We start from the raw sequence: 13,935 nt of genomic DNA on the forward strand, positions 1-13,935 counted from the left end.
TCTGATTGGCCCAATGAAGAAACACCAGGTTAGGTTGCCTAGTGATCCTGAGGAAGCTGATGTGTTATTCCTTCTCTACATCGAAGGATCAGGAAGTTTGTGCTCTCTGCGTGGTTGAGAAGTTTTTCACCTACTAGGACGGGGGTGGAGGGGGCAGGTGTCCCCCTAAAATAGAGCGCAAGCTTCAGCCTACGTCCGTCCGTAACCCAGGAGTTATATCAGGTAAGCAATGGGGAAAATACATTTCCTAACGGACCAAAGAAAAAAGAAAAAAAAAGCCTCCAAGTATTTTATTTCATGGGGAGAGGAAGGTTTTCCGTTTTTGTGGGGCTTTTTTTGCCATTTGTTTTTTCAAATATGATTTTCAACTAGTAAATGTCTAGGGGAAATTAATTTCTCAAAGAAAGACTCCCTCTCCCCGCCCTTTTCTCCCACGAAGGTTTTAAGTATCTTGTATTGGGATAGGAAATATTCCCTATTCACGGTGCCAGGTAGCATGTATTTCATGGTCTCTTCCTCCTTCACTCCTCCTGCCTCCCATCAAGAATTACATTTGAAATGGATCCTGTACAAAGGATCTTTTGTAAGTTACTTCATTCGTATTTCTATTTTAAATGTTTACATGCATTTCAGAGTATTCATTTTAATCAATATATATTTATTGAGCAGTTACAACGTTAAAGACATTGTGCTAGTTGCTGTGGAGAATATAAAAACCCAAGAAGACAATAATCCCTGCCCTCAAGAAGTTTACAGTTGACATACAGCCTTTTCAACAGAAAGACTATAATAAATTCTTTAAAGGAAGTAAGTATAAATAAAGTTCTGTGAAAGTAAAGCTGAAGGAGAGACCAATTTTGGCTGTGGGACATATGGTAATAGAGGAGATTTACTTCAGGCTTTAGAGAGGATTTTCAGTAGGCCTTTGAAGAATGGGTAGAATTTAGAGAGGGAGAGAAACAGGAGAGAATCCCAGCATGAACAAAGAAGCAGAAGCTGAAAGGATAGGGAATGTTTGAGAAATGTTTTGACAATAGTACATAATTAGGAGTAATGGGAAGAATTGCCAGAATGTAGAATGGGGCCCAGACACACAGGATTTTGAATGCTGTTCTCCTGATCTTGAAAAAGATTTTCTTTAAAATAATTGCTGATTAAAATTATTTATTGTATATCACCTTAAAAACTGACATTTAGATTTATCTAAAAGAATGCTAACTTTAAACTCTATCACTGATGATTTATGCAGTTTCTTTTGATTAAATTTTTTTAAAAGCTAGTACATGGTATAAAAGGGCATATGCTTTGATTTTTATTTTATTTTATTTTATTTTTGTAATTGAGAAGGGGTTTGCTAATCTTTTCACACTCTTGCTTACCTGATGGCAGGTATAAGTAAGACTAGAGATGCAGAGTTTACTGGCTATATGGAATTACCACACATGGTCTTTTGAGTGCTATTCTGTAGATCAGTGATCTCTAAAGTGAGTGCGTGAAATGAGTCATGAGGGTATGGCAAGAAAATATCAGAACATTTATTTCTACTTAGTTTTTCTCCTCTTTTGCTTTCTATTTTTTGTGTATGTTTTATAATGTATAATGTATAGTGAATGTTTATAAAAATTATATATACATTGTATACATTTTGGGTTTGGAGGCTCACAAGTTTTTGCTCTGCCATCTTATTTAACTTTGTTGTTCATTTTGTGAAAGAGTCACAGTGGTGGACATTCATTCCTGGGTTATAGATTTTGCACAAGAAATAAATTTAAAAGATTATCACTTCTGTTGTACTTCAGAATTACTGATTTGGTCTGTGCCATCTATGGAGTCAAAGCTTTGGAAAAGAAATTGTGTTACTCACTCAACTTTTCTGGTCATTACTCCCTCCTTTCTTTCTCTGTTTAAGTTTGTATGTATTTCTTATTTGTATATATTTTTAGTGTTACATGTATGAATATCCATGTGTTTATGTACATAAGCACATGTATATATTCTTTCACCACACCCTCCAGAAACAGGTGAGAATGACCACTTTAACTCATCGGGCCCGTCGCACTGAGGTAAGCAAGAACTCTGAAAAGAAGGTGGAAAGTGAGGAAGACACTAATCAAGAGAGAACTACAGACAACGAGGACTCTGGAGACTCTAAGGATATCCGTCTGACACTTATGGAAGAAGTATTGCTCCTGGGACTAAAAGATAAAGAGGTAATGCAGTTGGATTTGCCAGACTATCTTCAAAGACTTAAATATTAGAATTTTTGGGGGAAGCAATCTGACAGAATACTTTCATTAATACTAAATTGCCTCAGAATTGTGTTCTAACCATTTGGATAAAAGAGTTTGAGGGGGTAACTTGAAAGGTAAAACCAGAAGTGTAAATGACTTGTGGTGAAGTTTAATTACAAAATTACCCAAAATTTGGGGATACAAAAGAGGATAATACAGTGTAAAGTTTTTGTATTTGCAGTTTCCTAAGTAGAGTTGATGGTGAAATAATTCACACATTGAAGTGTTCTTGAGCTTTGGAGGAGAAAAGTGTTTTAAGGAGGACAAGGAACAAGTGTGATTGTCTTACAAAAATAAATGTTCAGTAGGTTTCTTTTTTTTTTCTTTTTTTCTTTTTTCTTTTTATATCATGTAGGAAGTAAATAGTGGAGTTACAATTCAAAAATTATTGACCTCTATTTGTATTCCGTTGTGGTCAGAGATTGTGCTTTGAATATGTTCAATTTTGTTTTTGTTTTTGTTTAAATTTATTGAGGCTTGTTTTATGTCCCAGCATATGGTCCATTCTGGAGAAAGATCTGTGATCACTAGAGAAAAATGAGTGCCCTGGTGATTTGGGATGTAAGGTTCTATATATGTCTGTTAAAATTCTCTATATCTCTTTCTCCTTTCTTTGTTTCTCTGTCGGTAGGGCTCCCTTTAATATCTCAAGTAGGGCAGGTCTTTTATTGGCAAACTTTCTCAGCGTTTGTCTGTGAAAAATTTAAGCTCTCCCTCACATTTGAAGGAGAGTTTTGCTGGATAAAGTATTCTTGGTTGGAAATTTTTCTCTCTCAGAGTTTTAAATATGTCATGCCACTGCCTTCTCGCCTCCATGGTGGCTGCTGAGTAGTCACAACTTAGTCTTATGTTGTTTCCTTTGTATGTGGTGAATTGCTTTTCTCTTGCTGCTTTCAGAACTTGCTCCTTCTCTTCAGTATTTGACAGTCTGATCAGAATATGTCTTGGAGTGGGTTTATTTGGATTTATTCTGTTTGGAGTTCGCTGGGCATTTATGCTTTGTGTATTTATATTGTGTAGAAGGTTGGGGAAGTTCTCCCCAACAATTTGTTTGAATACGCTTTCTAGACCTTTACCCTTCTCTTCCCCTTCTGGGACACCAATGAGTCTTAGATTTGGACGTTTTATTTTATCTATCGTATCCCTGAGATGCTTTTTGATTTTTTTTATTTTTTTCTCCATTCTTTCTTTTGTTCTTTCATTTTCTGTTCTGTGGACCTCTAGGACACTGAGTTGTTGTTCAGCTTCCTCTAATCTTGTATTTTGAGTATCCAGAGTCTTTTTAATTTGGCCAAGAGTTTCTTTTATTTCCGTAAGATCTTCTATTTTTTTATTTACTCTTGCAATGTCTTCTTTATGCTCTTCTAGGGTCTTCTTTATGTCCCTTTTATCCTGTTCTATGGTCTTCTTCATGTCTTTTATATCCTGTGCCAAGTTTTCGTTCCTTGATTGTGATTGTTTGATTAATTGTGCCAAGTACTGTGTCTCTTCTGATATTTTGATTTGGGTGTTTGGGATCGGGTTCTCCATATCATCTGGTTTTATCAAATGCATTAAGATTTTCTGTTATTTTTGGCCTCTTGGCATTTGCTTTGCTTGATAGGGTTCTTTCAAGTTGTAAAAAAAATACCAATCTAATTTTTCAGAAATACAAGTTGGTGGTGTACACTTTCTCCAACTAACCAGCAGATGGCGTCTGCGAGTCACCTATACCCCCCAAGTCAGTTCTCCCCAACTTTGTCTCTGTGGTGTGTGGGGAAATGATTTTTGTGGGGTTAAGTTGGTGAACTCAGTTTGGGTTTGTTGTTGGAGCTGTCTGCCCTGAACATGGGGCGTGTGTCTGGGTGGTCAGGGAGGCAGGGCAGCTTTAATATTCAAACCTCCCAGGTGTTCCTGGAGATTCAAGGCAGTTGCAAGAGTCTAAGCCTTCATTTCAGTTTTGCCCCAGATTTTCTCTGTCGCTGACCCACAAACCACTGGCATTGATGTAGCATCCCTGAGTTTTCTGAGTGGGCCCCCCTTCTCAGCTGTGATCTTCCAGGACCTCTGCTGAGGGAAGGCTGTGCTACGTCACTAGTGCGCATCGTCCCTCAAGGGAAGCCCCGGGCTGCCAGGCCATGCAGGGGCGCTCTCTGCCTGATGCAAAGATTAGCCTATAATTCTTGACTCGGTTTCTTATAATATAGCAGAAATAATTGTTTATTCTTTTCTGTGGACCTTTAGAAGTTTTAAACAATTGATGAGATTATTTTTAGAAAATGTTTTTAAATTGATTTCAGCTTTCTCTTTCTAAATTTTCCCTTCTTAATAAAATTTGTTTTTTAGTAGAATTAGTCTTCAGATAACAAGTCTAGTGATATATAATCAAGTATTCTTTTGTCTTTTCTACTAGTGGTATACTTTATCCTTTATTTGTAAGTTAACTGATTGTCTTTCCTATCACTTTCCTCCCCTATGATGAGATTATAGGGTACCTTAATGTACTATTTGAAACAATCTGCTTCCTTTCCAAGAAAATCTTTAGTAAATACACAAAAAAGGGTTTGTTATTTACTTTTCCCATCAGTTTTGAAAACTTACATAAAACAAAAATGTTGCTTTATATTTTAAAAAAATGCTAAATTTGGCTTTGCTCATTGTCCTTAGATAGAAATGAATTGGCTACATACATCTAATAACCTCTCTTCTTTTGTACTTTGATTCCTCACCTTGGAAATACCCTTCTTTCTTAGACTTTGCATTTTACTTTCCTTACTATTTTCCCTTCCCTGTTTTTGTCATGTCAAATTACCAACTTGAACAACTTACAAGACCTGTTGTAGCCTATGTATTATTAACTAATATCAGAGACATGCCATGTATTTGGCCAAGACACAGATATGTCAGAAAATCTGGCCTGGAAGAATATCTTCCTGTTTTCTGAGAAAGTTGATGAGGCTCCCATTTTATAAAAGGCAAATAAATGGAAGAGCAAAACTAACTTTCCAAGAAAATGTCAAAGTAGACTAAGGACTAGTTTTAAGTATTGTTTTGAGATGTTTACACAGGGCCTAGGAAATATTCACTGACTGTTAAAGAGCATAGTAGAACAAAAAACTATTTGGTTTGAATGAGAATGAATGACTGATTTCCTGTGACCCTAGACACTAGAATTTTTTTTTTTTTTTTGGACGCTAGAATTTTTGCTTCTTTTCTGTAGAGAAATTGCCTTTGGACTTGACTTCATATGTTTCTAAATTTACAATAGTTAATATAAACTTCAGGAAATAGAAGTTAAAAAAAGGGAGCTTATTATGAGCTATAACTGTAGTGGGTACTCAACAAATATTGGTGAGATACTATACAAAGATGGGGTAGATAACAACTGATTTCCTTTTGAATTTCTCTAATTTTATTTTTGAAGATCATTGATAAATTAAATTTTTAGCTTTCAGTTGACTCAGGAAGAACAAGAAATGAAATGATAAATCCTTAGATGTAAATGAATAGGAGAGGTTAAACTTTCTGATTTATTTAAATAGTAGTAGTATTTAAAATGCCAGTTACCTATCTCCAAAAATATTAAATTGATTTACAACTCTACTTATTTTCTCCTCATCTCACTACTAGTAGATTTGTTTCATCAATAGTTAGTGTGATTGAGGACATCCATTGTGTGCTTAATATTATGCCAAATACTGAGGTGAATATAAAACAGTATAATATATTGTCCCGACCCTCAAGAAATTTGCATTCTAGCTGGGAGCCAAGACATACATACTTTTTAAAAGTTAACTTACCCAAATGTCCACTAACAGCAGAATGGATAAAAATGAATTGTGTATTTATTTAAATGACTACAAATATATTTTCTATATACAGTGAACAATGGACATTTTTACACAAACCACACTTCTTGCATATGTTCAGTAAGGGGAACTGGACACAAAAGAATATGTGCCATATGATTCCAATTATATAAAATTCAAAAGACTAAACTGTGGTGTTTGGGGTTGCGTACCTAGTAGTGAAACTACAAAGAAAAGTAAGGGAAAGATTACCCTAATTGTTAGACTAGTGGTTACCTTTGGGGAGGTATGGCGGAGGACAGTGGGAAGTTAGTGATTAAGAAGGAACATGAGGTCTGGGTCCTAATAGTTTTCTGTTTATGAACCTGGAAGGAATTTCATGGATGTTCACTTTGAGGTAATTCATTGAGCTGTTCATTTTTGTTTTGGACACTTTTCTGTGTGTGTATTATATTTCACAATATAAAATATCTTTTTAAAATAAATAATTTTAAAAAGCAAGTTATTGCATGTTACAGTAATAAGGTTGTTTCAGTCTGCTAAAGCTGCTGGAATACAATATACCAGAAATGGATTGGCTTTTACAATGGGGTTTTAATAGTTTACAAATTTACGGTTCTAAGGCCATGAAAATGTCCCAGTTAAGGCATCAACAGCCTTTCTCTGAAGAAGGGCTGCTGGAATCCAAGGTTCTTCTGTCAGATAGCAAGGCACAAGCCCTGTGTCTGCTGGTCCTTCTCTCGTGGGCTTCGTTGCTTTCAGCTCCTGGCTTAAGTGGCTCTCTCGGCTCCTCTGGGGGCTTTCCTCTAAGCCTCTATGGTTGTTTCTCTCTCTGAACCTTTTCTGTCTTTTATTCTCTCATAAAGGACTCCAGTAAAGGATTAAGACCCACCTTGAATTGAATGGATCACATCTCAATTGAAACAACCTAATCAAAAGGTCCCATCCATAATAGGTCTGCCCCCACAGGAATGGATTAAAAGAACATGGCCTTTTCTAGGGTACATAACAGCTTCAAACCAGCAAAAAAAACCATGGGAATTTCTTAGAGAGAGAAGAGATCATCAGGGGAAGAATAGAAGGCAGTAAAACTTAAACTTTTAAGGATAGGTGGGAGTAACATATAAATGGAGAGAAGGGAACACATTCTGGATAAGGTAACCCAAGTGAGCAAAGATATAAAGAGCTTGATGAGTTTGGGAGATGAATGAGTAGACCAGTATGACTGAGGGTAGGTAGGTGGTTTTGGAGAGCATTGGGATTCAAAATTGACAGGCAGAGACTTGTGAACTCTTTGTTTAAGTAAAAGAGAGGATTAGCCTAATGAAAACAGTAAAAGCACATTTAATTTTTTTTGTCCAGATTAAAAACTTTCTGATGTTTTATTTTGTATTCTTTGTGAGTATATAAACTGGTGTATATATCATTCATTGTTTGGTTTAAGGTTTTTAGCATGACCAAAAAGTCCTAAATGTTAAGCTTTATATTCCAAAGTCCTGAAGTTGCTTTTGCTGAAGATTTCCATAAGGTCCTGTGTTTTGAGCCCAATACTTTTTTAGAAATTACATCTATTTCAAAAACTATGTTAGAAAACAATGTAAAAAGATTGATATTCAAAGAATTGTACACTTAGAAAGGCGTGGCAGTAGACCAAATATTCAAATCACCTGTGAAAGCTTATGGTCATCCCTTTCTCAGGATTCTTCTGAGGAGTAGCTGCCAAGACTTTGTTTTAAAATATTAATCTTCATTGTCTTCTGAAACAATCAAGAAACTTAAATAAATGTTGAAGTTTAACCTTTCAAGCACATTTAAAATTAGATGTTATCTCAGTTCAATAACACTGAGAAATTTAAACTTGAGCACCAATCTGACCAAAGTAAAATAGATTTCCTGTTGAAATCAAGATCCTGTTTGTCATTATAGCCTTAGTTTAGAGTTTTCTTGTAGATATTATTGACTCATGGACATTAATACTTTAATTGAATTGCTAATCTATTTAAAACCTCTCATTTATTAGAAACTTTATTGTTAAATCATTAAATTATTGTTAAATCATTAAGTTAACCTTAATGATTAAGAGGAGTAAACCTATTAATGCTTTTGTCTTTTGGAGATAAACCTCTCACCATTTCAGATTGTGAATAGTGCTTTTTAACCCTCCTCCCTAGCTTGCAAAGCTTTCTCTTAGTAATACCATTCATTCAAAACTTACTATGGATAGTGAAATAAAAGCTTTTCATCAGATTTCTCATGTCATTGGTGTTAAAAACTGGCAAAAGTTTTGTTCATTGAATTATGGAAATACATTTTCATTCATTTGTTCACAAAAAAATTATTGAATGCCTTGTGTATGTCTAGTGCTGGATACAGAAGGAGAACAAAGACAGTAGTCTCTGCTTTAGGCTTATTATAGTCTAGTGACTTGGGGGTTGTTTGAGAAGTTGCAGTAGGACCATAAAAGTCAACAGACTGTTGCACTACAGTGTGGTATATGTATAACTATGTTCTGGGTACTGAAAGAGCAAAGAGAAAAGGCACCTAACTCAGATACGTGTTGGGAAAGGGTAGTGAAAGTGAGAAGGAGAAGAGATACAGGGAAGGACTTATGGGAGATGATAACTCTTTAACCTGAATTCTGAAGATGAGCAAGATATAGTTTGTAAAGAAATTTTCTAAGCAGAGTATCAGCTGGATGTTTGTGATAATTTCAGTGATTTCCAACTAGAATAATCACAGATATTTGAAAGCATCCCATTTCTTTTAAATGTTTTGAAACTTAAGTATCAAACAGAGATGGACACCCAGTTATGTGCTTTATTGTATTTTTAACTTTTAAAAAACTGTGAACTATACCCAGAAAGGTATACAGAGTACACGTGTACAGTTTAACAAATAATTTATAAAGGAAGCACTCATATAACCACCATCAATACAACATTATCAGCACCCTAGAGGCCTCCCCTTGTGCCCTTCCCTAATCGCATGCTGCCCCACCTCCCTGTAATTTTAACGTGTATATATTCCTAAACAATATATTTTAATTCTGCCTGTTTGTAAACTTTATGTTATTGGAATAATACTGTTATGCTTTTGTTCAGTATGTTTGTGAGATTCATCCATGTTGTTGCATGTAGCAATTTAATTCAGTTCCTGATGATAAAATATTTCATTATCTGACTATCAGTCAAAATAAGTCAGAACACAACTTATCAATGAGTGCCTATAGATGAAGAAAATTGCTTTTCTCCAAAAGTGTATCAGTCCTAAAACATTTTATTGTTAGATTAAAAGTATAATTTAGGTCACTACCTGGTCTTGCCATTTAGTTTCCTGATTGCGCATAAAGAACAATAAATCTATTGTCAGTAGTTATTGCCACTGTGAATGGGACAAGTGTGTTTGAAGGACTTGTTTGTGAAGTTTTTTTTTTTATTTTAACATAGACTATTAAAAAAAAAAAGTTTTGCTTTGTTTTTTACTAGACCGAGCCATGAAACCCCAAATTACTATAGGTATAAAAGGAAATAAACTATGAGACCAGAGTCTTATTTTAACAGCAGAAAAATATAGTTTAAGCTATTTTATTAAGAGCCTCTCTCTAGCCACACTACCCCCACCACCTCCCCACCATTCTCTTCTAAAATATCTGGTATTGATGTTGAGACAAAACTTACCCACTTAAATTTGGGCTTTGGGGTGTAACCTCAGAGTGTGTAAACTTTCTGTGAGCCATTTCATCTCTTTTGTCTCCTTCATATTTTATGTTTGTATAACAAACAAAACATTTTGCAAATTCTCATGCTTCATAATGTGGGGCATTATTGTCATCTTCTTATGGGAGTCAAAATTAAATGGTTACTTGGCCAACAAGTAATGAAATTCACATTCAAACTGATTCTTAAGGTAAGGTTTTTTCCTTCTATATCATATTCCCTTTATCCTGAGGTTAAAAAAGTACGTGTCTTAGAACTATCATATGACCCAGCAGTCCCACTTCTAGTTACAGGCATACCTTAGAGAAATTGAGGATTGGTTCCAGACCTCCCACGTAAGAAAGAATAAAGTCAATAAAATTATTCACTATTTTCTTACTTGGATGTTGTACCATACCTCAAAATAACTCTACTTTACTCTAAGATATAATCTGGGACATTGAAACCCACTTGATATCTGAATTACTTCTATGTGGCTTCTAGGAATTTTAGCATGATGTATGAAGTATGATGAAAGGGAAATAGTTTAATGTATTTTGTTTTTATATACCTCTCTGTGTAGTGGTGACAACTTCAGACTTGGAGAATATATGAAAGGTTTCTTGCACTTAGTTTTGCAGTCTTTCCGTTGGGCCCTCCTTTCCATTCACACTTTTGCTTCTTTAACTTAACTAACTCTAATCTAAACTTCTGCAGAAGCATCCTATTGAAACCCCCTAATTCTCTGGATTTTGTTTCCCCCTTTGTAAAATAAAGAGCTGAGTAATCTCTATGGTGTTGTCCAGCTTTAAAATTAATCTGATCAGGTTAAATAAAAATCAATTTTATTTCTAGCCGTCTCTCTAACTTTAAATAATAAACTTTTGAGTTCAGACTTGTGGATGTGTATAGTTAAATTTGGGGGTATATGAGGAACTTAAGTGTCTCCCCAGAAGACTTAATCTCTTGGGTATCATCTTCAGTGGTACTCTAGAATTTCTGTTTAGTAGAATAGTGAGAAAAGTATGTTCTTTTTTCCTGAGCCTCCATATATTACTATTTTGGGTAGTGCTTGGGGATAGTCAAGTAGAATTTTGGAGATATACCACCACTGCCCATTCTGTGTAGACATCTAATAACACTAATTATGCTTTATGTGGCAGTTAAGTCTTGCCCAGTACCATGATCTTTTGTTGTTAGAAGCTGTTTTCATTATAAGTCATGAGAAAGACTTAAAGGAATGATGCAGGACTTGATATTGCATAGGTTCTTACAAACATATTCTTTTTCCTGTTTTAAGGAAAAAAAAAGTATAAATATAGTATATGCTCCTGATAATTTAAGCAATAGAAGTATAGTGAGCAAACTTAAATGGATAGAAAACTCACTTCCCAGAAATAACTATCACTAATATTAGTGGATATCATTAGACATCATTTTTTTCCTTCTAAAACATTCCCTTTTTTCAAAATTGTATAAAGCATATTATAAAGAACTCTCATGCAGCCAGCATCAGCTCTCTATGTATACATTCAGATAGGATAAAACAGGTTAGGTGAATTGTACTTATAGTACAAAATACACATCTTATTATAAGTCTTAATATAAAAATTATAATTAAAAAATTAGGAGGGAAGGGAGTGAAGATGGGAGAAAGTGTGGGAGAGTACCAACTTTTTCATTTCAGGGAATCAGAGTATAAAGTTGAAACATTTAGTTTAAAAATGACCCTAATCTATTAATATTTTTCATAATCTTGTTTCTTAACCTTAGAGAGGAATCTTTTAGGATGTGTCTTTTGTGATAAATGTTGAAGTTCAGTAATTCTTTCAGTTCTGCTTCCTTTCATTTTCTTACGTTCAATATCAGTAAATTACATTGATTACAGTTTACTTTAAAATAACACATGCATGATTTATCCCATTTTTTAAAAATATAATAAATTTGACGTAGAAACGAAGTTGAGCTTAAACCAAATATTGCTTTTCTTCATCACAAGATATTATTTCCTAAAAGGTACCACTAAGGTTAAGAAAAGAGCTTACAAAAAACATAAGGCAATGTGTGGACCTTGTTTGGCTCCTGATTCACAATACCACTATAAAAAGATATTTATTAGAAAATGATCGAATTAGAAAGCTAACTGAATATATAATTATATTAAAGAATTCTGGTTAATTTTTTTAGTTGTGATACTGGTATTGCATTAAAAGAATCCTTATATATTGGGGAGAATATTGTATACTCCCCAATACTTTATGGATGTATTTTATGGATGGAATGAAACAATGGCTGGGATTTATATTAAAATAATCTGGTCATGGGGTGGGAATTACAGATGAAAGAAGATTATATTCACAATTGTTGAAGCTAGGTGATGAATACATAGAGGTTCATAATCTCTCTACTTTGTGTTTGCTTCAAAGTGTTAGAAAGAAAAAAATGTTGGGGTCGTGTTTTCTTAACCACTTGATTCAATTTTAGACAATATCCATTGACTCCCTGTTAGGAAAGATGAAGACATGAGCACTCTCACAGTTTTTCCACATCTGAATCCCTAATATTTTATGAATGTTTACAACATAATTCATTCTGTTCCATAATTCACACAAACTTGTCCTATGAAGGAAAGCCCCAGAATTAGGGGTGGGGGAGAAGTGAATGGAAAAATTCAGGGGCAGAGGTGAAGATATATGTATTTTATGTATAGAGAAAAATCTGGATTTACAGACACCCAAGTGATAACAGAAGGATGGAATTTATGGATGAGTTTTATTTTACTTAAAAAAAAATTTCCCCTGCAAATTTTCTGCAATGTATATATGTCACTTTTGTAATCAAGGAAGGAGCCATTTGAAAACAAAAGTTACATCATCTACACTTAGCTAGTTTTCCTTTCTGAGACCTGAACATACGATAATTGCCTTTATTTTTTTTTTTAATCTTCATTTTATTGAGATATATTCACATACCACGCAGTCATACAAAACAAATCGTACTTTCGATTCTTTACAGTACCATTACATAGTGGTACATTCATCACCCAAATCAATCCCTGACACCTTCATTAGCACACACACAAAAATAACAAGAATAATAATTAGAGTGAAAAAGAGCAATTGAAGTAAAAAAGAACACTGGGTACCTTTGTCTGTTTGTTTCCTTCCCCTATTTTTCTACTCATCCATCCATAAACTAGACAAAGTGGAGTGTGGTCCTTATGGCTTTCCCAATCCCATTGTCATCCCTCATAAGCTACATTTTTATACAACTGTCTTCAAGATTCATGGGTTCTGGGTTGTAGTTTGATAGTTTCAGGTATCCACCACCAGCTACCCCAATTCTTTAGAACCTAAAAAGGGTTGTCTAAAGTGTGCATAAGAGTGCCCACCAGAGTGACCTCTCGGCTCCTTTTGGAATCTCTCTGCCACTGAAGCTTATTTCATTTCCTTTCACATCCCCCTTTTGGTCAAGAAGATGTTCTCCGTCCCACGATGCCAGGTCTACATTCCTCCCCGGGAGTCATATTCCTCGTTGCCAGGGAGATTCACTCCCCTGGGTGTCTGATCCCACGTAGGGGGGAGGGCAGTGATTTCACCTTTCAAGTTGGCTTAGCTAGAGAGACAGGGCCACATCTGAGCAACAAAGAGGCATTCGGGAGGAGGCTCTTAGGCACAACCATAGGGAGGCCTAGCCTCTCCTTTGCAGCAACTGTCTTCCCAAGGGTAAAACCTGTGGTAGAGGGCTCAACCCATCAAACCACCAGTCCCCTATGTCTGTGGTCATGTTAGCAACCATGGAGGTGGGGTAGGCGAATACCCCTGCATTCTCCACAGGCTCCTCAAGGGGGCACTACATCTTTTTTTTTCCTTGTTTTTCTTTTTTTTTTTTTTTAACTTTCCCTTCTTTTTTAAATCAACTGTATGAAAAAAAGTTAAAAAGAAAACAAACATACAATAAAAGAACATTTCAGAGAGACCACAACAAGGGAGTAAGAAAAAGACAACTAACCTAAGATAACTGCTTAACTTCCAACATGTTGCTACTTTACCCCAAGAAAGTTACCTAATATGGCACAATTTCTGTGAACTTGCTCCTACTATATCCATCAGAAATTAACAGACCATAGTCATTCCTGGGCATCCCCAGAAGGTTAAATAG

General features: G+C 35.1%; 1 protein-coding gene across 2 annotated transcripts in view; it reads left to right on the forward strand.

Annotated features, from left to right (window-relative positions):
* The first annotated feature begins 24 nt into the window (after nucleotides 1-24).
* Nucleotides 25-13,935, forward strand: part of GOLPH3L (golgi phosphoprotein 3 like) — a 75,962-nt gene continuing 62,051 nt past the window's right edge. The window contains exons 1-3 of one of the 2 annotated variants that reach the window (XM_037826070.1): nucleotides 25-222; nucleotides 670-807; nucleotides 2,016-2,210. In XM_037826070.1, coding sequence (XP_037681998.1) covers nucleotides 2,028-2,210 — 183 coding nt within the window. In that variant the 5' untranslated portion in view covers nucleotides 25-222; nucleotides 670-807; nucleotides 2,016-2,027. The remainder of the gene's footprint in view (nucleotides 223-669; nucleotides 808-2,015; nucleotides 2,211-13,935) is intronic. The other variant, XM_037826071.1, reaches the window with a different exon arrangement.

Source organism: Choloepus didactylus, chromosome 2 (assembly GCF_015220235.1).
Source record: "Choloepus didactylus isolate mChoDid1 chromosome 2, mChoDid1.pri, whole genome shotgun sequence".
Classification (NCBI taxonomy): domain Eukaryota; kingdom Metazoa; phylum Chordata; class Mammalia; order Pilosa; family Megalonychidae; genus Choloepus; species Choloepus didactylus.